Source organism: Microcaecilia unicolor, chromosome 1, assembly GCF_901765095.1.
Source record: "Microcaecilia unicolor chromosome 1, aMicUni1.1, whole genome shotgun sequence".
In the NCBI taxonomy this organism is placed as follows: Eukaryota; Metazoa; Chordata; class Amphibia; order Gymnophiona; family Siphonopidae; genus Microcaecilia; species Microcaecilia unicolor.
The window spans coordinates 304,126,833-304,154,727 of record NC_044031.1 but is presented as its reverse complement, the minus strand read 5'-3'; the positions used below and the strand labels follow the sequence as shown (position 1 = coordinate 304,154,727).

Here is a 27,895-nt window from a genome sequence, read left to right as displayed (position 1 = left end):
GAAGTAAATTAAGGGATATTCCTTTTGTTTGCAGAGGCGTTCATATCTAGGTTTTAAGTGGGTCTCCTGTATCAGCCCTATGTCCACCCCTTGGCTTTGCAATTCCCGAAACATCAGTTTTCGTTTTCTAGGTATATTCAGTCCCCTGACATTTAGCAACATACACTTAATGTCCCCCATTCATCTCAACATTTAGAAAACATGCCATTGAGTCCTTCAACCATATGAAGCATTATCCTATATCCCACCTGTATCCCACACCACGCCACTCTTGTTCCCCTCCCCCCTCCCTCCCTTCTCGAACTTCCCTCCACCCCCCCCCCCTGCATCACCCCTGTGGATCATAGGCATCACTTGCTATCCCAGTGAATGCCTAATCTAGGAGGAAGGTACCACCTATCCCGTCCCGGACACCCCGCAGCACCAACACTTCCCAAACTACCTCTTTGTGTCCAGAGCCCCAACGGAGGCTTGTTATAACCAACCTCTTAAACAACTTTTACTTAATGTTCAAAAACTTTACCAATAGTAAGTGTCCATATTTCTTCAGGTAATTCGTGTTGCTGATTGTTGGTGCTGTAATCTTCTAGGCCCCTTCCCCACCCTCTGCCACTTCGGTGGGGGAAGGCGAGAACCAGGCCTCGTCCCGGAGCTTGTCCCTGATTTCTCCCCTGGTGTTGCTGTCTCCGGGAAAAGTTCTTGAGCTTCCTCCAATGATTTAATTTGATGTTGCTTTCCATCCTTATAGAACACAAGGGCGAAGGGATGTCTCCATCTGTATTGAATCTTTAAGTCTCGAAGATGCCTTGTGTATAGCTTCAGATCCCCTCTTCTTTTCAGCGTCGCTGCCGCCAAATCCTGGTATATTTCGATGGCGTATAAATCCCATTTAAAATCCTGCGTTTGGCGTGCCAGTTTCAGCACTTGTTCTTTTTGTTTATATCTAGTGAAGCAAGCAATAATGTCCTTTGGCCTATTATTGCGCATAGCTCCTAGTGCCCGGTGTGCTCTTTCAATCTGTATTGTTTCAAGTTCTATCATTTCGCCATTCGCTTTGAACAAGTCTTGCACAATTTGCTGTATTACCTGTTCACAGTTCTGGTAATTAGGGGTTTCAGGGAGGCCCCGGAATCTGAGGTTGCTGTGGCGGCCCCGATTTTCCAGGTCCTCTACTTTATCCAGTAGTTGTTGTTGTTCGCTCTGCAGCCCTGTGAAATGTTGATCTAGTGCTCCCAGGGCCTCCCCGTGAGCCTCCACCTGCGCCTCTGTGTCTTCCAGGCGCGCACCCAGTTCGCGGATCTCCCCCTGCAAGTTTACTCCTAGCGTTGCCACTTCTGTTCATAGGGCTTTAAGATCGGAGCTGATATTTTGTAGCCACTGATGCAGACTGAGTTGCTCCCCCTCAGTTAATTCCACGGGGATTTGCTGTTCCAACTGGACATCTTGTGTTTGAGCACTCCCCACTTCTGTTGTGCTTTTTGTTTTGCGCGCGTCCGCCATCTTGGATTTGGGCTTCGACCCAGCGCCCACGAAGGCAAATCGAGAGAGATCCGTCGCCGTGTAGTTTAATTGCATAGGTGGGCGCCGCGCTGTTTCCTGAGCCCAGTGAGGTTTATTTCTTGCTCTTGGACCGAGTTTTAAGTCGCGATTTTTGCTGTTTTTGCCGCGGGGCGGCCGGAGCTCGTCTCTCAGACGTTCATCTAGGTTGGTGACATCACTTCCTCTCCCTTGTATCCCTTCTTGATGATCTCAATAGAAATCGTGACAGGGGATCTGCCTCAATACTAGTGCTGCTGGATTTCTCACCAACTATCTGTACCCTCATCAAAAGAAATTGTACAATCTGATATCTGCCAATGAGCCTTCTCAGGAGTAGCCCCCACACTCTAGAATTTACTCCTAGAGGGGCTACATCTAATTTGAGACTACCTCTACTTCAGGAAGCAGGTGAAAGCCTGGCTCTTCTCCCAAGCCTTTAATACATGTAAAAGGGCATTTTTGGTATGATGTCTAAGTCTGACTTTGGACGTTTTGCTCAAAATGTCCAGAATCCGAGTGATGAATATAGCAATATTTCGAAACAGCAAAACATCTATCTTTTTTTTTTCTTTTGAGATTGGCCACTTACTAGATGTTTTTGTGCGCTGTGTGTTTATCTTTTTTGGTACATTTTCGAAACTAAAACCATCCAATTGAAAAACGCACAAAACCAAACCATTGGGATGTAGCAGGAGCTAGCATTCTTAGCAAACTGGCCACACAGACATCCAGGCAGAGCAGTGGAGCACTCTAGGGGGCACTGAAGTGGAATTCACAGAATAGCTTACAGGTACACATCTCACTTACCCCTTTATATTGTATGGGGAGCCCTCCAAAACCCACCAAAAATGTACTGTACTCAACTATACACCGCTATAATAGCCCTTATGGCTGCATGTATCACCTATATGTGGGTACAGTAGGTTTTTGTGGATTTCTTTTGGGGGGGGGGGGCTGATCCTTTCCACCGCAAGTCTAACAGAGTGGAATATAGGACTGAGGGTAGTTAGTGGGGTTCCTCAGGGGTCTGTGCCAGGACCGCTGCTTTTTAATATATTTATAAATGATTTAGAGATGGGAGTAACTAGCGAGGTAATTAAATTTGCTGATGAGACAAAGTTATTCAAAGTCGTTAACTCGTGACAGGATTGTGAAAAATTACAGAAGGACCTTACGAGACTGGGAGACTGGGCGGCTAGATGGCAGATGACGTTTAATGTGAGCAAGTGCAAGGTGATGCATGTGGGGAAAAAAGAACCCGAATTATAGCTACGTCATGCAAAGTTCCACGTTAGGAGTTACGGACCAAGAAAGGGATCTGGGTGTCCTCATCGATAATACACTGAAACATTCTGCTCAGTGTGCTGCTGCGGCTTGGAAAGCAAATAGAATGTTGGGTGTTATTAGGAAAGGTATGGAAAACAGGTGTGAGGATGTTATAATGCCGTTATATCGCTCCATGGTGCGACTGCACCTTGAGTATTGTGTTCAGTTCTGGTTGCTGCATCTCAAGAAAAATATAGTGGAATTGGAAAAGGTGCAGCGAAGGGCGACTAAAATGATAGCAGGGATGGGACGACTTCCCAATGAAGAAAGACTAAGGAGGCTAGGGCTTTTCAGCTTGGCGAACAGATGGCTGAGGGAAGACATGATAGAGGTTTATAAAATAATGAGTGGAGTGGAACAGGTGGATGTGAAGCATCTGTTCACGCTTTCCAAAAATACTAGGACTAGGGGGCATGCGATGAAACTACAGTGTAGTAAATTTAAAACAAATTGGAGAAAATATTTCTTCACCCAACGCGTATTTAAACTCTGGAGTTCGTTGCTGGAGAACGTGGTGGAGGCGGTTAGCTTGGCAGAGTTTAAAAAGGGGTTAGACGATTTCCTAAAGGACAAGTCCATAAACCGCTACTAAATGGACTTGGGAAAAATCCATAATTCTAGGAGTAACATGTATAGAATGTTTGTATGTTTGGGAAGCTTGCCAGGTGCCCTTGGCCTGAATTGGCCGCTGTCGTGGACAGGATGCTGGGCTCGATGGACCCTTGGTCTTTTCCCAGTGTGGCATTACTTATGTACTTCTCCATAGTGCAGTAGGCTGCTACAGGGACCTGCTTGCTGCTCTAATAGGACTGGCCATAATATCTGATGCTGTCATAGAGGCTGGTATGTACTGTTTCTTTCACATCTTTGGGAGGTGGGAGGGGGTCATTCCTTTATTCCTCCAGTGGTCATCTGGTCGTTTAGAGCACTTTTGTGTGGCTTAGTTATTAAAACAGGTGTAGCTCAAAACATCTTAGCTTTTCTTCTTGAACATTTTTGTTTTGTTCCATTATAGCAGAAAAACGTCCAAGTGTTAGGAATGCCCTAATCCAGTCCTGACACACCCGCTTGTGATTTGGACACACTGCAGATGAAATGCATGAATAAATGTCTGCAAAATAGGCTTTGAAAATAATGCTTTGAATGTTTTGGCAAGCAAAATGTCCAGATGCTGCTTTATGCCACTTTTTAGATGTTTTTCTCTTTCGAAAATAAGCCCCATGCTGACTGACTATACATTCACTCTGTACCTGGACTAGCTTGCTGCACACCCTGTACCTTAGACCAATTCCTCATATCTCGTTTAACTGTTCAAAGAACTTTCCTTAAGTTTAGCCACCCATTTGTTTATCTCAGTCGCCTCTATACTACCCATCTTGTCCCCATCTGCATATCTTATTATTATTATTTATTACATTTATATCCCGCGCTTTCCCACTCAAAGCAGGTTCAATGCAGTTTACACAGTAAAAGGAATACAGAATATTGTTAGAGAGGGTAAAAGTTAAATATACCAGAATAATAGATGAGATGAGTAGGTAGAAATAGGCAATGGAAAGGGGGTAAGGTGGGAGATGTGGTCTGGGTCAATGTCGTTATCATGAGGGTATTTGTTAGGTTGATGGTTCATAAGATTAATCTGGATCGTTTGGATTAATCTGCATTTGGCCCCTTGACTACATAGTAAATTGTATTGTAGAAAAAGCCTCAGCATCATATCTGTGTTATTTGAATGTTCTAATGTGTGCTTATTAGGTGCTTCATTGGGATTATGCTGACATCGAATTACATCTCTGTTATTTAAATGTTTTCTGTGCCGTCTATTATGGTATTATTTGTATTAAACTGACATTTATTGTTTTTCTGTTTGATTTTTCTGCATTGCTGTTAAATGTATATACTTCTGATACTGTTTTATGTTAGTCCTATTATTAGGTTTAAATTTGCAGTTTCCAAGTTTATCTCATGTGAAGGGGCATGTTTTATATGATTTCTTAAGTCCAATTTTGGACGTTTTGCTCAAAACGTACAGAATCCGAATAGCAAATATAGCAATTTTCGACACAGCAAAATGTCTATCTTTTTTTTTCTCGAACATGGCCACTTGCTAGATGTTTTGTGCTCTATGCATTTGTCTTTTTGGTCCATTTTTGGAAAAAGTCAAAGTGAAAAATGCACAAACTCAAGCCATTGGGATGTAGGAGAAGCCAGCATTCATAGTAAACTAGCCACACAGACATCCCAGCAGAGGAAGAGAGGAGGGTAGGTGGAGGCGAGTGGTTACGAGTCAAAAGCAATGTTAAAGAGGTGGGCTTTCAGTCTAGATTTAAAGGTGGCCAAGGATGGGGCAAGACGTAGGGGCTCAAGAAGTTTATTCCAGGTGTAGGGTGCAGCGAGACAAAAGGCGCGAAGTCTGGAGTTAGCAGTAGTGGAGAAGGGAACAGATAAGAAGGATTTATCCATGGAGCGGAGTGGGACACCCTAGGGGGCATTGTAGTGGACTTCACCTGAAAGCTCCCAGGTACACATCTCACCACTGCTCCCTTATATTGTATAGTGAACCCTCCAAAATAAGTACATAAGTAATGCCACACTGGGAAAGACCAAGGGTCCATCGAGCCCAGCATCCTGTCCACGACAGCGGCTGATCCAGGCCAAGGGCACCTCGCAAGCTTCCCAAACGTACAAACATTCTATACATGTTATTCCTGGAATTGTGGATTTTTCCCAAGTCCATTTAGTAGTGGTTTATGGACTTGTCCTTTAGGAAACCGTCTAACCCCTTTTTAAACTCTGCTAAGCTAACCGCCTTCACCACGTTCTCCGGCAATGAATTCCAGAGTTTAATTATACGTTGGGTGAAGAAATATTTTCTCCGATTTGTTTTAAATTTACTACACTATACTACTACTACTACTACTATTTAGCATTTCTATAGCGCTACAAAGCATACGCAGCGCTGCACAAACATAGAAGAAAGACAGTCCCTGCTCAAAGAGCTTACAATCTAATAGACAAAAAATAAATAAAGTAAGCAAATCAAATCAATTAATGTGAACGGGAAGGAAGAGAGGAGGGTAGGTGGAGGCGAGTGGTTACGAGTCAAAAGCAATGTTAAAGAGGTGGGCTTTCAGTCTAGATTTAAAGGTGGCCAAGGATGGGGCAAGACGTAGGGGCTCAGGAAGTTTATTCCAGGTGTAGGGTGCAGCGAGACAAAAGGCGCGAAGTCTGGAGTTGGCAGTAGTGGAGAAGGGAACAGATAAGAAGGATTTATCCATGGAGCGGAGTGCACGGGAAGGGGTGTAGGGATGGATGAGTGTGGAGAGATACTGGGGAGCAGCAGAGTGAGTACTATAGTTTCATCACATACCCCCTAGTCCTAGTATTTTTGGAAAGCATGAACAGACGCTTCACATCCACCTGTTCCATTCCACTCATTATTTTATATACCTCTATCATGTCTCCCCTCAGCCGTCTCTTCTCCAAGCTGAAAAGCCCTAGCCTCCTTAGTCTTTCTTCATAGGGAAGTCGTCCCATCCCCGCTATCATTTTAGTCGCCCTTCGCTGCACCTTTTCCAATTCTACTATATCTTTCTTGAGATGCAGTGACCAGAATTGAACACAATACTCAAGGTGCAGTCGCACCATGGAGCAATACAACGACATTATAACATCCTCACACCTGTTTTCCATACCTTTCCTAATAATACCCAACATTCTATTCGCTTTCCTAGCCGCAGCAGCACACTGAGCAGAAGGTTTCAGTGTATTATCGACGACGACACCCAGATCCCTTTCTTGGTCCGTAACTCCTAACATGGAACCTTGCATGACGTAGCTATAATTCAGGTTCTTTTTTCCCACATGCATCACCTTGCACTTGCTCACATTAAACTACTACTACTACTTAACATTTCTAAAGCGCTACTAGGGTTACGCAGTGCTGTACAATTTAACATAGAAGGACAGTCCCTGCTCAAAGAGCTTACAATCTAAAGGAAATCTGCCATTTAGCTGCCCAGTCTCATAAGGTTCTCTTGTAATTTTTCACAATCCTGTCACGAGTTAACGACTTTGTATAACTTTGTGTCGTCAGCAAATTTAATTACCTCGCTAGTTACTCCCATCTCTAAATCATTTATAAATATATTAAAAAGCAGCGGTCCTAGCACAGACCCCTGAGGAACCCCACTAACTACCCTTCTCCATTGTGAATATTGCCCATTTAACCCCACTCTCTGTTTCCTATCCTTCAACCAGTTTTTAATCCACAATAGGACATTTCCTCCTATCCCATGACCATCCAATTTCCTCTGTAGCCTTTCATGAGGTACCTTGTCAAATGCCTTTTGAAAATCCACCAAAAACCTACTGTACCCAACTGTACACCACTACAATAGCTTTTATGGCTGCAGACCTATATGTGGGTACAGTAGGTGTTTGGGGGGGGGGGGGGGCTGATACTTTCCACCGCAAGTGTAACAGTTAGAGTGGATTATGGGCCTGGATCCCCTTCTCCATGCGAGCAGTTCACCAACCACTAGGCTACTCCAGGGACTTGCTTGTTGCTCTAATAAGACTGGCAATAACATCTGAGATTGTCATAGAGGCTGGTATGTACTGTTTTCTTCACATCTTGGGTATGGGATGGGGTCAGTGACCACTGGGGGAGTAAGGGGAGTCATTCCTTTATTCCCCCAGTGGTCATTTAAGGCACTTTTTATGGCTTAATCATTATTAAAACAGGTCTAGCTCAAAACATCTTAGTTTTAGCCCTGGATGTTTTTGTTTTGTTCCATTAAGGCTGAAAAATATCCAAGTGTTAGGAACACCCAAATCTCGCCCTTAGCACGCCCCCAACTTGCCTCCTTGATATATGGATGCACTGCAGACAAACAGCATAGAAAAACAAAAATGGGTTTCAAAAATACCAATTTGGATGTTTTGGTGAGAAAAACATCCAACTGCCGGTTTATGATGCTTCTTAAACATTTTTCTCTTTCAAAAATGAGCCCCTTATTGTATTTATGTTTATGTTTAGTCATTTTATTATTGTTACACTGTTAACAAAATTGTAAATTTTATGTTAAACTGTACCTGCTATATACCGCCTTGTGTGAATCTCTTCATAAAGGTGGTTAATAAAATCCCAATCAATAATTAAATAAATAAATAAATAAATAATGATGTGTTCAGCTCTACTGATCTGGGAGATCCATTCTTTTTAGTAGAGAAATCAAGTCTGCAAGTCCTTATGCTTAAAGGAGGAAAACTAGAACTAAATGAGTCAATCTATTAGGACATGTAATCGTTTGGTAATCCTAGAAACTGTCTATGTCTTAGTGTTTTATTTATATCTCTTGCTTTTCATTCTTCTGCAGAAACATTATGAAAGAGTCCTGAGCCCAGCTGTAATGGAGGTTTTCTTCTCCATCCTCAGTAGCCTTTTCATTGTAGTACCAAGCAAGAGGGAGAAATTTGCAATGAAATTAGGTATGCTGCTCTGAATTCCCTGTCGCCTATCTTTGGATAAAGAAATTAAAATCAGGCCTGTGGAGGGGTGGCCTAGTGGTTAGGGTGGTGGACTTTGGACCTGAGGAACTGAGTTCAATTCCCACTTCAGGAACAGGCAGCTCCTTGTGACTCTGGGCAAGTCACTTAACCCTCCAGTGCCCCATGTAAGCCACATTGAGCCTGCCTTGAGTGGGAAAGCACGGGGTACAAATGTAACCAAAAAAAAAAGTGGTAGCTCCTTGAGTAATCTTACATGACCTTAAGCATTTCCTCTATATTCTCTCATGTCCTATCGGCTTTCAATGACATCAGCAGCCTTCTTTGCTCAGTGAGGTTTGATATAGCCACCTGTGGAGGGCAGCTCTATGTGCCAATATTTAGGTGCCTAGAGAACTCCTGATAGGAGCATATTCTAGAAAGGAAAATAGGTGCTTACTTTCCTTTATAGAACATTAGCATAACAGGTTAAATATGTTCCTATAATTTAAGTACAAGCACTCAAGCAAGTCAGAGAACTGGCGTAAGTGCTCATATCTAAATGCCAGAGATACACACATAATTTATAATATTCTATAACTTACATATAGAATATAAGCGTGAGTCCTTCCCAGGCTCTATCCATATGCGTGCCTACCTTTACATGCTATGTAAGATATGCACATATTTACAGAATAGTATTTGGCGGAAGTTTGGCATTTACATGCATATATGCATATATATGCCATTATTCTAATTGTGCAGTCCACTTAGATGTACAATTTATGGGCCCTAAATTCAAAAAAAAGATGGGCTCCTAAATTTGTACCCTATTTTCAGCTAAACTTAGGAGCCTAAGGGGTTAATATTCAGCCTGCAGTTTTTATGCCACTTAAAGACACGGGCTGAACACATACTGGATATTCAATACCAGCCCATGTCCGGACACTGGCATTGAATATCTGGGTTACACCAATCACCCTGAAGCTAACCGTCTACTAGCTGGTATTCAGACAGGTGTGTGGTTAACTTGGTACAATAAAGTTAAGACAGCCTTTTTGCTGTCCTAATTTTATCCACTTAGGACTAGATTCTATATATGGCACTGAAAAAATCAGTGTCGAAAAAAAATGCACTTAGCACTGTTCTTTTAGCCATGCTTAATGTTACGCTCGGTTTATAGAATATGTTCAGTGCCCAGACCTACAACTAAATTTAGGCGCAACCATATACGCTAACTAAAACCTGGTATAAATGCCTGCGCCTAACTGAGGCGCTGATTAGGTGTATTCTATAACAGTACGCGTAGTTTCCATGGAGCAGGAAAGTTTTTTTTTTAATGTCTCAGCACGTCAGGGTTTTGCCTTTTTGGTTCCTTCTTTTTTTCGGGATATTTTTTCTTCATGTTCTTCTTTTTCAATATTAATGTATTCAGTTTAGTCATTTTTTTCAATTATTTTTCATTTTTCAGATTTTAGCTTTTGGGGCCTCTGAGCCCATCTTTTTCCTGGGAACCACTGACCATTTTCAGGTACCGTGACTACTCACTCCCCGGGCCATTGAGCCTTTTGACCTTGCATCAGTTGTCTTTCCCTCCATGTCAATGAGGGTGCCAAGTGGCTTTAAGAAGTATACTTGATACAATAGGACTACTTCAGGCACAGACCCCCATAACTGGTGTGTTCATTGCTTGGGTCCAGATCACTGGGACATACAGTGTAGCCTCTGCCTTCGCATGCAAGCGAGGACCCATAAAGTCCAGCATGAAAAACATTGTGGTTCGGCATCCGCATCGAGCATGACAGAGGATTCAGCACTTGACACAGAACCTGCATCAGCATCGACATCAACTACACTGATGCAATATCGAGAGGGTTTGACGTCGGACTCGGTACTGCGACAGTGTAAGGACTCTTTGTCCTCTTCAGTGCTGCGTGCATTGAGGGACCTGAAGAATATGAAAGCTAAGAAGCATTGCCATTGTTCTCCCTCCAGGTACTCTGCCAACACCTCCCCTGCTTCGATGTCCTCAATTCACTGGAAGCATCAATTCTGCAGTGATTACTCTCCTTCCCTCCAACTTATTTCGCATAGAGAGCCTTCGAGGTCTTCAAGATCTCCTATGCCTGCAAAGCCTATAACTCAGGCTATGACCACACTACTTTCTCAGCCTACTCTACAGGAAGAAATCCGGGTTATGCTCAAGAAGGAGCTTTCAGGGCTACTGCATTTGCAATCTATACAGGCTTACAGGGTGCTTGAGCCAGCCTCAGCCCAGCCTGTTGATACATCTGAGAGACAGTCATGGGAGAGGTCCAGCAGACCAGCTCTGTGCTGACCATCAGGGAAGGCATAAACCTGCCTGACATTGACAGAGGAACTTTCTCCAATCTTGGAGACTCATCTGCCTCAACGCAGATCCAACACTAGTCGACACTCTCTTCCACATACTTCCCATAAACAGTACTTTAGAGTCAGATTCAGACCTCTCCTGGGATATGGATCAGGATCCACAGGACCCCTCAGTTGAGAAGTCCTCTGGCATCCCATCTGATGCTTCTCTGCCACCTGAGAGATGTAGGTTTCCTCCAGAAAGTATATCCTTTCCTGGCTTTGTCTGTGAGATGGCTCAAGCCATACCTTTTAAATTGAGACAGAAGAGGAACCTCGTTCAGAGCTCTTTCAGGTTCTAGATTATGACTCTCCTTCTACTACTACTACTACTACTACTACTACTACTACTTATCATTTCTGAGAAGGAATCACTATTCCACTTCATACAATTATGAAACATTCTCTGATTAAAAACAGAGAGATCCCACTAATAGTTCAAGTGGCCCCATACAAAATTGATACCATGTATAGGATATAGAAATGCACTGGATTTGAGAAAACTCACCTCATCGGTCCCTAGTTGCGGAATCTGCTTTAAAATGCACATACATTGCAAAATCTCATGCTTCTGCTCCTCCAGACAGAGAAGCTAGAACATTAGCCTCTTTTGGTAGAAAAACCTTTCAAGCTTCAATGCTAATTGCATATTAGGTTATCAACTTTATTCCACAATTTACTCTCTCCTTTGCAGAATTCCTTCCCCCTGATAAGGCTGATGAGTTCCATAAGCTTCACAGAAAACTTCTGGGCTGTCATAAATATTTGGCAAGACAAGCCTTTGATATATCTTCATACATTTCCGCCTTAGGAGTAGCAATGAAACATCTTTTCAGGCTCAGGGTCTCTGACCTTGAATCTGCTGTCCAGGAGCATCTAGCTGATGTCCCTTGTCATGGAGAAAATTTATTTGGTGACGTGGAGGGGCATTTTTGATATGACATCTAAATCTGAATTTGGATATTTTACACAAAACGTCCAAATTTTGGACAGGAAAGCAGGTAATTTTCAACAACAACAAAAAAAGGTCTGTTTTTTTCTTTTGAAAATACTGTTTTAAAAAACGTTTTGTGATTTGGACGTTTTGTTTTTCGGACCATTTTTAAACGAAAAACGTCCAAATGCAAACCGCACAAAATCAAGCCATTAGGATACAGTCCATAAGAAAAGTTTCAGTCACAGGAAAGCATTCATAGAGGAGAACAAAATTCAAACTGCTGTACAATCAGTCAGTTGTATTACATCTGAAAATTATTTTGTAGGAAGACTAATATTTCAAAATATCAAAACATTCATAAAAATGAGAGACTAGTGCTTGTTCTGACTGTGATGCTAGTGTCCATTAGAAGGGAAATCTAGCAGTGAACCATAGAATCCATTCAGAAGTTAAAACAGTTGTATATAGAGTGTGGCAAAAGCGTCATTGACAGTCTCACAGTCCACCAGAGAATCCATGTTGCAGTGAAACAATATACATGCCCTGAGTGTGGTAAAAGGTTTAGGCAGAAGGCAGACCTCACAATACACAAGAAAATCCACAATAGAGTGAAACCATTCACATGTTCTAAGTGTGGTAAAAGCTTTGATTACATAGTAAATGACAGCAAAATCTCATAGTGCATTGGGGAGTCCACACGGGAGAGAAACATTTGCATTTACAGAGTGTGGTAAAAGATTTGGTCAGAAGGTAAACCTCACAGTGCACCAGAGAATCCACACTGGAGTAAAACCATTTACATGTTCTGAGTGTGGTAAAAGCATTGGTTCGAAAGAAAGCCTCACACAGCATGAAAGAATCCACACAGAAATGAAACCATTTACATGCACTGAGGAGGTAAAGCTTCAGTTGCATTGGGACAGGTAATTTGGGAATGTACACTCTTGCTATGAAGTATGGAAAAATAGCGCTCTGGTATTTAGATATATGTAATAAGACCTCCTTTTTATCTATAGATCTGAATTCAAAGCCCAAATCTACTGATGAACAATAGACACAAGACTCAGATGTTATAAAAAAATAGAAAACTTGGCATCAGGTAGAATAATGGAAAAGTGACATCCCAGGAAAGCAATATGGCACCCTAGGGGGCACTTCAGTGGACTTCATAAAGTGCTCCTAGGTACACATTTCACCATTGCTCCTTTACCTTGTCTGCTAAGCCCCCCAAAACCCACTACCCCCAACTGTACACCACTACCATAGCCCTTACAGGTGAAGGGGACACCTATATGTGGGTATAGTGGGTTTCTGGTGAGTTTTGGAGGGTCCACAATTTCCTCCACAAGTATAACAGGTAGGGGATGGTAGGAGCCTGGGTCCACCTGTCTGCAGTGCACTGCACCCACCACTAGACTACTCCAGGGACCTGCATGCTATTCTAATGGACCTGAGTATAACATCTGAGGGTGGCACAGAGGCTGGCAAGAAATGTTTTTCATCATATTTTTGGGGGGTGGGAGGGTGTTAGTGACCACTGGGGGAATAAGGGGAGGTCATTCCTGATTCTCACCAGTGGTCATTTGGTTATTTAGGGCACCTTTTTATGCCTTATTCGTTATAAAAACAGGCCTAGGTCAAAACATCTAAATTTTAGTCCTGGACAGTTTTGTTTTGTTCCATTATGGCTGAAAAACGTCTAAGTCTTAGGAACACCCAAGTTCCGCCCTGAACATGCCCCTGGCACTCCCCCTTGAGATTTGAACACACTTCTGGCAGACTTCAGAGAAAAACATCTAAAAATAGGTTTCAAAAATTCTGATTTGGGTGCTTTTGTGAGAAAAAATGTCCACAAACAGACTTATGCCACTTTTTGGACATTTTTCTCTTTTGAAAATGAGCCCAAAAGTCAAGGAAGTGGCCAACCTAATTAAAAAACATATGTACTATAAAAACTCTACCCAGGCCACAGACTTCTACTACCTCTTCTTCTTCTTCTAGAAGATTTGCAGAAGGATTTCGATGCTCCAAATATTATATAAGCATCATTACACTTCTATGCCTCCTCCATCTGAAAGGACTATGCTCCAACGCTCATGTCCAAGGCAGCATTGGGGTCAAAAATCCCAGACTCCTTTTCAGTCAAAACAACAGCCTAGTTTTTGACTCCTTCCTACACAGCATTGCCACCATACATTTGTTTGTGCTAAGTGGCCTACCGGTAGGAGGGAGACTCAACCTTTTTCAACAGAGGTGGCCTCTCATAACCTCTGACTGTTGGATGCTACACACCATACAGCTCAGATATGCTCTGCATTGGGAAAAAAAGACCTCCTGACCATCCACCAAGAGAGTCTTATTTCAACTTCCTCCAACTGACACTACTTCAAGAGGAGCTCTCGGCCTTCCTCTGGCAGAATGTAATAGAACCAGGTCATCTGCCGGACAGGGGTTGAGGATTCTATTTCAGATACTTTCTCATACCAAAAAAGATGGGGGGAGTACATCCAGTTCTAGATCTCCAAGACTTAAATAAGTGCCTACGCAAAGAAAAATTTTGCATAGCTTCCCTGGGATCACTACTTTCCATGATACAACTCAACAACTGGCTTTGCTCTCTAGATCTCAAGGAGGCATAGACGTACATACTTATTCTTCCTGTACACAGAAAGTTCCTCCACTTCTGCTGTGGAATTCTCCATTATTAGTATTAGGTCTTACCATTTGGCTTGGCTTTGGCTCCTCAAATCTTCACAAAGTGTCTGATAGTGGTAGATGCAACTCTTTGCAAATGGAGCTCCTCTGCATTTTTTGTTTAACTCCGACTGTTGACGAGGGCTACTCGATGCTGGTTTGGCCATTAACACAAGCGAACTGGAGAGATCGATGAAATTAAGTAAACACAGTGTTTAAGAGCAGTTTTGGATGAAGATAGTCAGGTTACACATTTTGTGGGGTTTATCATACGTTTTGGAAGACTCATCAACTGCTTCTTACTTGATAAACAGCACTTTTAGAATCTGACTGCAGTTTACTTAAATGTTGATGGATATAATGATCAATGTGATGTTAATCAGCAGTAGCTGACTACAAAAATTTTATTATGGACAATCACTCTTGAATTTTTTTGCAGTTAGGGTTTAGCCCAAGAGCAAAAGTGGAAAAGTGTATGAATGTGGTATGAATGTAATAGGTGTGAAGATTTGTATGTTGTTATATTTTGTGTTGAATAAATATTTTTGGATATTATTTCAATTTACTCTGTACTGATGTTTAAGCATTTTAATGATATAGTTTACTCCAGTTGTTTACCTTTTTTCCCCAAGTTTGTGGTTTAATTAAATTTTAACTGCCAGACCCTCGACCATTCTTCTAACGTTTGGAGATCCCTTCTCATTGTTTCTATTCCTTCCAGGGTGTCCACTCTATTGTCTATCTTCGTGTCATCCACAAAAAGGCAAACCTTTCCTTCCAACCCTTCAGCAACATCTCCCACAAATATACTAAACAGAATTGGCCCCAGCACTGACCCCTGAGGAACTCCACTGCCCACCTTCCTTTCTTCCGATCGGATTCCATTTACCATCACCCTCTGCCACCTGTCTGTCAACCAGTTTCCTATTCAGTTCTCCACTTTTGGTCCTAAGTTTGACCCTTTCAGCTTATTCATGAGTCTTCTGTGGTGGGACCATATCAAAGGCTTTGCTGAAATCCAAGTAGATTACATCTAGCGCACGTCCTTCACCAAGTTCTTTGGTCACCCAGTCAAAAAAGTCAATAAGATTCGTTTGGCAGGATTTTCCTTTGGTAAAGTCATGTTGGCTCGGGTCCTGTAACCTGTTGGCTTCTAGAAAGTTAACTATCCCTTCTTTCAGCAGCGACTCCATTATTTTTCCTACCACAGACATGAGACTTACCGGTCTGTAGTTTCCCACTTTTTCCCTGTCTCCACTTTTGTGAAGAGGGACCACATCCACTTGTCACCAATCTCGCAGAACCTCTCCCATCTCTAAAGATCTATTAAATAAATAAGAGGTCCCGCCAGGACCTCTCTGAGCTCCCTCAGTATCCTGGGATGTATCCCATCCGGCCCCATAGCTTTGTCCACCTTCAGATTCTCAAACTGTTTATAAACTCTTTCTTCCATAAATGGCGCAGTATCCACTCCATTCCCAGATATTCCCTCTGCAACCGACCGTGGAACTTCTCCAGGATTTTCCTCCATGAACACCAAAGAGAAGTAATTGTTTAGCACGTTCGCTTTATCCTCATCACTAGCCATTCTCATTATCTTTCAGTCTTGCAATTCCATTCCAATCTTTTCTCCTTTCTCCAATATATATGAAAAAGTTCTTGTCACCTCTCTTTACATCTTTAGCCATTTTTTTCTTCCACTTGCGCTTTCGCTAGCTGTATTTCCCTCTTTGCTTCTTTGAGTTTAATCCGATAATCTTTTCCGTGATCCTCTTGTTGCATTGTTTAGTATTTCTTAAACAAAGCCTCTTTTGCTCTTAATTTTTCAGCTACTTGTTTGGAAAACCATGTGGAGGGGCATAATTGAACGAAAACGTCTATCTCCATGGGTGTTTATCTCCGAGAACGGGTCCGTGAAGGGGCGGACCGAACCGTATTTTCGAAAAAAATAGACGTCCATGTTTTATTCGACAATTTGTGAGCTGGGTGTTTTTGTTTTTCAGCGATAATGGAAAATGAAAGCGCCCAGCTCAAAAACGAATAAATCCAAGGCATTTGTTCGTGGGAGGGGCCAGGATTCGTAGTGCACTGGTCCCCCTCACATGCCAGGACACCAACCGGGCACCCTAGGGGGCACTTTTACAAAAACAAAAAAAAAGGTAAAAGAGCTCCCAGGTGCATAGCACCCTTCCCTTGTGTGTTGAGCCCCCCAAATCTCCCTCAAAACCCACTGCCCACAAGTCTACACCATTACTATAGCCCTAAGGGGTGAAGGGGGGCACCTACATGTGGGTACAGTGGGTTTGGGGGGGGTTGGACGACTAAGCATTAAGCAGCACAATTGTAACAGGTAGGGGGGATGGGCCTGGGTCCACCTGCCTGAAGTCCACTGCACCCCCTAACAACTGCTCCAGGGACCTGCATACTGATGCCAGGGAGGTGGGTATGACATTTGAGGGTGAAAATAAAAAGTTGTGAAACATCATGTTTTGTGGTGGGAGGCGGTTAGTGACCACTGGGGGAGTCAGGGGAGGTCATCCCCGATTCCCTCTGGTGGTAATCTGGTCATTTAGGGCACTTTTTGGGGCCTTATTCGTGAAAAAACAGGGTCCAGGAAAAGTGCCCTAAATTCTAGCTACAAACGCATACTTTTTTTCCATTATCGGCGAAAGGCGCCCATCTCTCCTCGGCTGATAACCACGCCCCAGTTCCACCTTTGCCACGCCTCTGACACGCCCCCATCAACTTTGTACGCTTCCGCGATGGAGTGCAGTTGAAAACGTCCAAAATCGGCTTTCCATTATACCGATTTATTCGTTTTTGTGAGATAAACGTCTATCTCCCGATTTGGGTCGAAATCTAGGCGTTTTTCTCTTTCAATTATAAGGTGGATAGGCTTCCTGTTTCTCTTGTTTTTGTTTACTTTCCTTGCATAAAGATCAGTTGCCATATTTATAGCAGCCTTTAGCTTTGACCACTGATTTTCCACTTCTCCTATGCCTTCCCATGCCAATAGCTCCTTCTTCAGGTATTCCCCCATTTTATCAAAATCAGCACATCTGAAATCCAGTACTTTGAGTTTTGTGAGTCCGCACTCTGCCTTTGCCCTTATATCAAACCATATGGTGTAACTATTACATAAGTGGGCACCCACCCGGATATTGGAAACACTTCCTCCATTCGTGAGCACTAAATCCAGCATCAACCCTTCCCTCGTGGGTTCCGTCACCATTTGTCTGAGCAAGGCACTTTGACAGGCATCCATAATCTCCCTACTTCTTTCCGATTCTGGAGATGGGGCGTTCCAATCCACATCAGACAAGTTGAAATCTCCCAACAGTAGCACATCCCCTTTCATACCAATCTTTTGAGTATCTTCTAACAGATCCTTGTCTAGCTTCTCTGGGCCGGAGGTCTGTAGATAACCCCCATGTGGATACAGGTTTCATCTTCTCTTTCCAGGACGATCCATAAAGCTTCTTCCTTTCCCCAAGTTCCCCTCATTTCAGCCGCTCTGATATTGTCTCTCACATACAGCGCCACTCCTCCACCTCTTCGGTCCTCTCTATCCTTCCTAAAAAGATTATAGCCCAGTTTGGTCACATCCCATTCATGGGAATCATTGAACCATGTCTCTGTAATAGCAACAAAATCCAAGTTTTCTTCAAATATCAGGGCTTGCAAGTCTTGAATCTTTTTACTTAGACTATGATAATTTGTGTTCATTGCTTTCCATGTGTTAAGTGAGTTTAGATGTTTTTCTATATTATTACCTTCCCCACTGTTGTGATTTTGCTGGGGGTGACTTTCTGAATTCCTTGCTTCCTATTGTCACCTTTGCCCTCTAATTGAAATGTCTAGAAACATACCATCTGAATTTATCCCCAAGGATCCTTTTTTTCTGTTACAGAAAGATGTATCACATCATTATAGTACAACCTGTTATTTTTCCACGTACTGTCCCATCCTCCTATGTATCTGAATCTTTACACCAAGCTTCAAGCCATTTATTGAACTCCTCTCTTTTAGGTAGTATTTCCTCTCCCTTCCCATAATTAGAGATAACTTCAGAAAAAGCTTCAGTTCGAACCAAAGGCTTGAGTCCAAGCTCCTGGAATGCTCTCTGTGCTCCAAACTTGCTACTGTTGGCCAGGTCGTTTGTCCCCAGGTGGATAACAATATCAGTATTAGAATCCTTGCTTTCTTCTTGAATCACATTCAATATTTGGTTGGTACTTCTGGTAGCAGAGGATTCTGGAAGGCATTTCACTAGATTGGGAGCCTTGAACTGTGTTCCTATATTAACGCCTCTTAAAATGGAGTCTCCTAGCAGTAAGAGTTTTCTGCTTTGTGCCGATCTATCGTTGTTTTGGGGATGTCTTTTGAATTGAGTTACATTGCTTGCCTCTGGCTCCTCAGTACTTCTTTTCTGAGCTTTATAATGATCCAGTGCAGCAAAGGAATTACATAAGGGCAAAGACTGGGAGGGTGAATGCCTCTGTGACATAGGTCAGTCTACCTGAGCCTACTGTGACCCATCTTTTCCTTTTTTGCTTTGTTCTTTGTGGCAGCGCTGGTAGTAAATTGAGTGGGAATTTGGTAGTCTTGGATGCTTCCTTACTTGCAGCCAATTCATTTTTGAGTTTGTTGATTTCATCTTTCAGTGCTGATATTTGGAGACATATGGGGCAAACTCTAAGGTACCTGTAAATAAAAGACATGTTGATATGCTTAATATATGAGGTGTACTATGTTAAGGAATATCATTATGCAGGATTTTCAAATGAGGGTTTAGTGAAATTAATTGTTTCTTGGTTTTCCTATATATGTCTAATACGCAGTGAAGGGTTTAAACTTTTAATACAGCAGTCTACAATATCAATAATATATTTTCTCAAAGACCACTTCTTATCTCTACATCACATACTTATTTATTGAAGTTATACAGAAAATCTTTAAAATCTGTTTATCAACACAATACAAAGTAGACAATAATCTCTCACCAAATGCAAATAGCAGTACAACAATGCACAACTGAATGTAATAACAAAGAGGAAAAAGCCTCAGTTGACCTCTGCTAGTTCATATTCACATAGCAATTAGGGGCTACAATGTCTATCATCAGCATAAAAAAACTCTTTGTATACTTTACTAAGGCAAAAAACATCAAAATGCTCACTGCAAATCACTTTCAAAAATAGCAGTACTTAGCTTAAAAATCTTCTAACCACCACAATAATCCGATGGTGGCCAGCGTTTTGTTCTCTGCATCAGGGACTTGCAGTAATTAATCAACAGGAGCAAACATTTCAAAAATTCAGGGAGCTATATTTACTCTTGGTCTCACTCAGCCATAGTACTTCACCACCTTCCTAATTATTTTAATTAGTGGAAACTATCAACACATACAATCAGATATACCCATATTGCCCCACATAAACCATTAAATTTCTATTACTAAACAATCAATACTTAATCATACTTATTTATCTCCTTTATTCCTATATAGGGAGATCTAGCCTAGGAGTGGTTGGGAGAGAGATGGAAAGTCAGGGACTATAAAATCAGAAGGACAGAAATACAGTAACATAGGAACCAGTAGATCTCTAAGTCAGAGGAAAGGAAGTTTTGTTTGTTTTAATATAAGATAGGTAGAGATATAGTCAACAAATACAAGAAATCTATTGAGCAAGAGGGACTGTGATGCCCCGAGCGAGGGTTGAGGGTGGGCTTGTGAAATAACATAGCTGGACAAAGGGTTATAAATGAAAACAAGTGTTTATTTAATTGAATCCTGAGATCAGTTATGTCACAGGATCAGGAACAAAAGACAGAATACCTCTGTAGTTCAGTGAGCAGTGTTAAGCAGGCCTCCAACTGGCAAGACCTGGACACAGTCTGTGGCTGGTAGAGTGGCCCCACCCCATATACAGCCTGGGATTCTTTCTTAGTTCTTCTCCGAGTACTAGGGTCTGGCTTCAGCCAGACCTCAGAGCAAAGCTTGTCAGTCTCAAACAAGAAGTAAAAGCGGCTTACCTCAGCCAGGTCACAATTCTCTTACTAGGCACCAGATACAATAGAAGCCAAATTAATGAAGCCTCAATCAACTCATAGTAACATAGCAACATAGTAGATGTCGGCAGAAAAAGACCTGCACGGTCCATCTAGTCTGCCCACGATAAACTCATATGTGTATACCTTACCTTGATTTGTACCTGTCTTTTTCAGGGCACAGACCGTATAAGTCTGTGCAGCAGTATTTCCCGCCTACCAACCACCAGTCCCGCCTCCCATCACCGGCTCTGGCACAGACCCCGTATAAGTCTGCCCTCCCCCATCCTAGCCTCTCAACCACCAACCCCTCTTCCCCCCGCCACCCAATTTCAGCTAAGCTTCTGTGGATCCATTCCTTCTGCACAGGATTCCTTTATGCCTGTCCCACGCATGCTTGAATTCCGTTACTGTTTTCATCTCCACCACCTCCCGCGGGAGGGCATTCCAAGCGTTCACCACCCTCTCCGTGAAGAAATACTTCCTGACATCTTTCCTGAGTCTGCCCCCCTTCAATCTCATTTCATGTCCTCTCGTTCTACCGCCTTCCCATCTCCGGAAAAGATTCGTTTGCGGATTAATACCTTTCAAATATTTGAACGTCTGTATCATATCACCCCTGTTCCTCCTTTCCTCCAGAGTATACATGTTCAGGTCAGCAAGTCTCTCTTCATACGTCTTGGAACGCAACTCCCATACCATCCTCGTAGCTTTTCTTTGTACCGCTTCCATTTTTTTAACATCCTTCGCAAGGTACGGCCTCCAAAACTGAACACAATACTCCAGGTGGGGCCTCACCAACGTCTTATACAGGGGCATTAAAACCTCCTTTTTTCTGCTGGTCACACCTCTCTCTATACAGCCTAGCAACCTTCTCGCTACGGCCACCACCTTGTCGCACTGTTTCATCGCCTTTAGGTCCTCAGATACTATCACCCCAAGATCCCTCTCCCCGTCCGTGTCTATCAGGCTCTCCCCACCTAACACATACGCCTCCCTTGGATTTCTACTCCCTAAGTGCATCACTTTGCATTTCTTCGCATTGAATTTTAATTGCCAAACGTTAGACCATTTTTCCAGCTTCTTCAGATCTTTTTTCATGTTTTCCACACCCTCCGGGGTGTCCACTCTGTTGGAAATCTTGGTGTCATCCGCAAAAAGGCAAACTTTACCTTGTAACCCTTCGGCAATGTCACTCACAAATATATTGAACAGAATGGGCCCCAGCACCGATCCCTGAGGCACTCCACTACTCACCTTTCCCTCCTCCGAGCAAACTCCATTCACTACCACCCTCTGGCATCTGCCCGTCAACCAGTTCCTAATCCAGTTCACCACTTCGGGTCCTATCTTCAGCCCTTCTAGTTTATTCAAGAGCCTCCTGTGGGGAACCGTGTCAAAAGCCTTGCTGAAATCTAAGTAGATGACGTCCATAGCATGTCCTTGATTTAATTCTCCCGTCACCCAGTCAAAGAATTCAATGAGATTCGTTTGGCACGACTTCCCTTTGGTGAAACCATGTTGTCTCGGATCTTGCAACTTATTTGCTTCCAGGAAATTCACTATCCTTTCCTTCAGCATGGCTTCCATTACTTTTCCAATAACCGAAGTGAGGCTTAGCGGCCTGTAGTTTCCAGCTTCTTCCCTATCCCCACTTTTGTGAAGAGGGACCACTTCCGCCATTCTCCAATCCCTCGGAACCTCTCCTGTCTCCAAGGATTTATTAAACAAATCTTTAAGAGGACCCGCCAGAACCTCTCCGAGTTCCCTCAGTATTCTGGGGTGGATCCCGTCCGGCCCCATGGCTTTGTCCACCTTTAGCTTTCCAAGTTGTTCATATACACTCTCTTCCGTGAACGGTGCTCTATCCACTTCGTTTTCAGGTGTACTTTTGCCAGTCCCTCTCGGTCCTTCCCCAGGATTTTCTTCAGTAAAAACAGAACAAAAGTATCTATTTAGCAAATTGGCTTTTTCTTCATCATTTTCTACATAGTGTTTTGCTGTATCTTTTAGTCTCACAATCCCCTTTTTAGTCTTTCTTCTTTCACTAATATACCTGAAGAAGTTTTTGTCTCCCCTCCATACATTTCTAGCCATTTGTTCTTCCGCTTGCGCCTTCGCCAGACGTACCTCTCTCTTGGCTTCTTTCAGTTTCATCCGGTATACCTCCCCGTGTTCCTCTACTTGAGATTTTTTTGTATTTCTGGAACGCTAACTCTTTAGCCTTTATTTTCTCAGCCACTTGCTTTGAAAACCATATCGGTTTCCTTTTTCTCTTGCTTTTATTTACCCTCCTTACATAAAGGTCTGTGGCCCTGTTTATTACTTCTTTTAGCCTGGACCACTGTCCTTCCACTTCTCGTATGTCCTCCCAGCCCATCAGCTCCTTCCTCAGGTATTCTTCCATTTTGTTAAAGTCAGCTCGCTTGAAATCCAGGACAGTAAGAAGATTAAAACAAGCCACAGATCTGGAAGTACAGCACCCTTATTAAACAATCATTTTCAGCATAAAAAATAAAACACAAGGCAAAAGTACAGTTTAAGTCAGGACAGAAATATAGCAATTTATAGGAACCAGTAGATCTCTAAGTCATTCTCACATCCCTCCCACCTCCTTTGGAATTGACTTCTTAGCTTTAGTACAGTACTTCTGTTGCAGGAATTGATGCATGAATTTATGATACTTCAGGAGTCAGACAGCACACCAGAATGAGATATAAATCTTCTTTATTTGCCAGCAAACAAAGCAGGACATCAGCATTAAGTCTCTTCTCCTCTTTCTCAGCTCTCTGTGTCTTTGTCGCTTCTGTCTCAGCTGCTTCTCTTCTTATGCTGTCTTCTCTTCTCTTCTGTCTGTTCCTTCTGTCCTTCTTTCTGACGTAAACTGCTTCTGCTCCCACTTAAATACAGTTCTATCTAGCCTAGCCTAGCCCCCTTACTCTCCAATTGGTTAAGGAATAGATTGATTACCTTGCCTCAACCAATCAGCTCTATACAAATATCAGTTACATAGGTTCCAGACATTCTAAACTGACCTGTGACCTGGGGCCCCTTACACCAGACATTTGGGCTCCAGTCTCTTACATGTTATTATGATTGATTTCTCATATTCCTAGTACTAACTGCTAACTAAACTCTGGCATTCATTAAAGGGGTCAAGGGCCAATCTTACTTAATGGCATACATATCGGGTTATTACTTTCAAGACCATTCCTACATTTTACCTATAATTAATCAAGGAGAAGAGAGCTGACTAGTCCTGACCTCTTTCACCTATCAGCTTATACATTGAACCAGCCAGAACTGCAGAATAACTTAAAACACATGTTGGCCTCTTCACTGCAGTCTAATCTTACTTAGAACGTCAGACAAAGAATGATACAGAATTTAAAAAGGTTTCCTACATATTAACTACACAGAATACATATTCTAAAATAAGCATAATCAAATTCCCAATAAAACAAATCTAAACATCAGGAATATCTACATATTAAGCACTTCTGAATAGTATTTCAGCCTATTCTTAAACTACAATATGTCATATGTCTGGCTCATGCCTGCTTGCAAAACTATTCAGTATGCCTAATAGTATACAGATGTTGAGCTAGCCTTCATCATTCACAAGGGACAGAGTTTCATTTCTCACTGACCTTTCTAACCTTTAGCTTGGCCAAGCTAGATCTAAACCATCTGGCATTCCTTCACTGTACTTGCAGAACTGAGAATTTAAAATAGTATTTGAGCACCTTTAAACAAAATTAACCCTTAATATGATTTCTCAGAATTAATCAATTTCTTTTGCCCACTGCCTCATTCCCCCCTTTGAGACTAAAATCAGCTTATGCAGAGATAAGTCTCACTACTCAAACTCTGGAGATTATAGTGGTCCTAACTAGGAATAGACTTATGAACCACCATTACCCTACTTGTTAAGGTCCGACAGCATACTGCCGAAGCACATGAGGCCAGGAAACAAAACAACAACCCTGCTAAAACTAAGACTATTAGGGAAATGAACAAGGGACGTATCCAGGAGGTCAATGACCACCACCAGGAGGTAAGGTCTAATCCTCCTCGGTAATCCTCCACATTAAGGCTGGCCAACTGTAGGACTTTATCCATAGCATGCCTAACTACATGCGTCCTATTTATGACAATAGTACAGCACTCTGAAGAATTTAGCACTGTGCAGAGGCCACCCTGGGCTGCAAAGAGATAGTCAAGACCCATACGGTTATACCGAGAAACTATACTTAATTCATTAATTTGATCCTGCAATGCATTGACTACCACGTTCAGCTCATGAACTAGAACATGAAGTAGGGATTGAAGTCTCCGGGTGGCCATACCTAGTTCAGTAATACCCGCTACCGGGCCCCCAATTGGAATCCAGGCCGTGGCAGAAAGGGCTACAAGTCTCTTTTTAGTCAGAGGATAAGTAGAATTGATATACTGGAGGGCTAATTCAATCGCCTCATCCTCTGTGGCAACGGAGGAGGGTAAAGACAAGGCCTCTCGCTTAGAGCGGTGCGGGGATGGTGGTTTGAGAAGAGGAATAACTTTAGGAAAATAATTCAAGGTTACCAATACACAAAAATCATATGTGGGGGGAAGAATCATGTGGAGGACATTATCACAGAGCCAGTAATGACCAAGGAGAGGGCGACGAAAGTTCCCAATAAATGTAGGCACAGGATGGAGATTAGGATGCCCATAATGCGAGCCCCTATCCCAGGGGGAACGAAGAAGAAATGGAGACTTTGTACACCATAGGTGCCAATCCCCAATTGTAACAGACCGCTCATATGATGCAACCCCTTCATACCCCGGGGACTTATGAAAGTAGAAAATAGGATGGGACACTATAGTCTTCTCAGTAGTATAGTTAGGAGCCAGATAATCACCCTGGTCATAATCTACAGGTATGGTAGTAGGACACATAGGAGTACCTGGAGAAACTACCCACACAGGTTCCTCCTTCTCTGGGAGAACATTAGTATAGTTACAGGGAATGGGAAGAACAGTTGAGATGTCTCTTGTTAAACAAAACACTCCAGAAGCTGGATAGGGAGACGTAAAAACCGGCCTTAGAGAAGAGTCAGAGGGGGAAGTAGCATTATAAAAGGACCACCAAGTATAATCCTGGCTCCAAGGGCCTGAACTCGAAAAGTAGGGAGGTATAAGAGCTGGGAGCTGCACAGGGACAGGAACAGCTGGGACATCTGTAGTATAAGGAGAAAATCGGGAACACACAATACAAGGGGAAGTAATCTTTGCCTGGCTAATTAGTTCCTGGACAGAGTGTAACCAAAGGTTGGAGCGAGTTGGGGTTTTAGGAACAAGGAGGCAAGGAGTAGAAAACAACAAAAGCATCCAAACTACTAACATTTTCTTTCTTCCTAATCTAAAACAAATACAGCAAACTAATTAAGCAATAATATTTCAACAGTCTGTGCTAATCACAGATTACTCTAATATAGTGTTCTCAGTCTTTGAGTTCTTATACCAGTTGGGATAGACCCTCAACTGACAAGGATCAAGCTCTCAAATTCCAAGAAAGCCAGAATCTAGGCAAGAAAGAGTCTCAGTGTGAAGCCGAAGTTCAGCAGCTCCTGCAGTATGCAGTTGACCCTTCTTTTCAGCTAGTAGATTCTTTGGTTCGGGTCAAGCGCAACTTCAATGGCTCCGCTGGATCTCTTTCTGCTCTCCACTGTCTAGGCTCCGTCTGATCCGTGCTGGGCTCAGTCTGATCAGCAGACTTAATTCGAGACCAATGGACCCATGGAGTTATCCCTGCGACCTTCACAGCTGTAGGGGTAGAAAGCAAAACAGTAAAAGGTCCTTTCCATCGGGGCCCCAAAGGCTGGAGCCTCCAGTCTTTCACCCAAACTCTATCCCCTGGCAGGAAGGAATGTACCTGAGCCTGGAAGGGGACAGGGTTTATTTCTCTCACTTAAGACTGAAGCTCAGAAATTATCTTGCCCAAGAGGGCTACCTGCTCCTGCACCTGGGCAGACCCTAAAATCCCTATCCTGCTTATAATCGAACGAGAATAACGCCCAAGTTCCGACCTAAATCGGGAGATGGGCGTTCTTCTCACAAAAACAAATAAAGCGGCATAATCGAAAGCCGAACTTTGGACGCTTTCAACTGCACTCCGTCGCGGATGCGGACAAAGTTGACGGGGGAGTGTCGGAGGCGTGGTGAAGGCGGAACTGGGGCGTGGTTATCACCCGAACAGAGATGGGCGCCCTTCGCCGATAATGGATGCGTTTGTAGCTAGAATTTAGGGCACTTTTCCTGGACCCTGTTTTTTGACGAATAAGGCCCCAAAAAGTGCCCTAAATGACCAGATGACCCCCAGAGGGAGTCGGGGATGACCTCCCCTGACTCCCCCAGTGGTCACTAACCCCCTCCCACCACAACAAATGATGTTTCACAACTTTTTACTTTCACCCTCAAATGTCATACCCTCCTCCCAAGCAGCAGTATGCAGGTCCCTGGAACAGTTGTTAGGGGGTGCAGTGGACGTCAGGCAGGTGGACCCAGGCCCATCCCCCCCCTACCTGTTACAATTGTGCTGCTTAATGCTACTAGTCGTCCAACCCCCCCCAAACCCCCTGTACCCACATGTAGGTGCCCCCCTTCACCGCTTAGGGCTATAGTACTGGTGTAGACTTGTGGGCAGTGGGTTTTGAGGGGGATTTGGGGGGCTCAACACCCAAGGGAAGGGTGCTATGCACCTGGGAGCTCTTTTACCTTTTTTTTTGTTTTTGTAAAAGTGCCCCCTAGGGTGCCCGGTTGGTGTCCTGGCATGTGAGGGGGACCAGTGCACTATGAATCCTGGCCCCTCCCACGAACAAATGCCTTGCATTTATTCGTTTTTGAGCTGGGCGATTTCATTTTCCATTATCGGTGAAAAGCAAAAACGCCCAGCTCACACCTTGGCGAATAAAGCATGGGCGTCTATTTTTTTTTAAAAATACGGTTCACTCCGCCCCTTCACGGACCCGTTCTCGGAGATTAACGCCCATGGAGATAGGCGTTTCTGGTCGATTATGCCCCTCTAAGTCTCCCTTAATTCCCTGCAAAATGGCTGGGGGCTTCCCATACACAATTTCAAAGGGAGAGAGGGCTGTTCCTTTAGTTGGAGTGCATCGGAGGCGGAAGAGGGCTAGTGGCAGTGCCTGTGGCCATTTCAGTTGGGTTTCCTGACAAATCTTTGCTAGGCTATTTTTCAAGGTTCTGTTTGCCCGCTCAACCTGCCCTGAACTCTGGGGACGATAGGCACAATGCAATTTCCAGGTAATGCGCAATGCGCGGGACAGGGCCTGAAGTGTAGCTTCAACAAAGGCGGGACCATTATCTGAACCTATGGCAAGGGGCAGTCCATACCTGGGGATGACATCCCTAAGGAGGGCTCGAGCTACTTCTGTGGCTTTCTCAGTGACTGTAGGATATGCTTCC

The 27,895-nt window shown here is 43.2% G+C and overlaps 1 protein-coding gene across 1 annotated transcript in view; it reads left to right on the top strand.

The window, feature by feature from the left end:
• Positions 1–27,895, top strand: part of MEI1 (meiotic double-stranded break formation protein 1) — a 669,052-nt gene that overhangs the window by 396,163 nt on the left and 244,994 nt on the right. Inside the window, exon 15 of the mRNA XM_030213469.1 lies at positions 8,247–8,358. Within this exon, the coding sequence (XP_030069329.1) occupies positions 8,247–8,358 (112 nt within the window). The remainder of the gene's footprint in view (positions 1–8,246; positions 8,359–27,895) is intronic.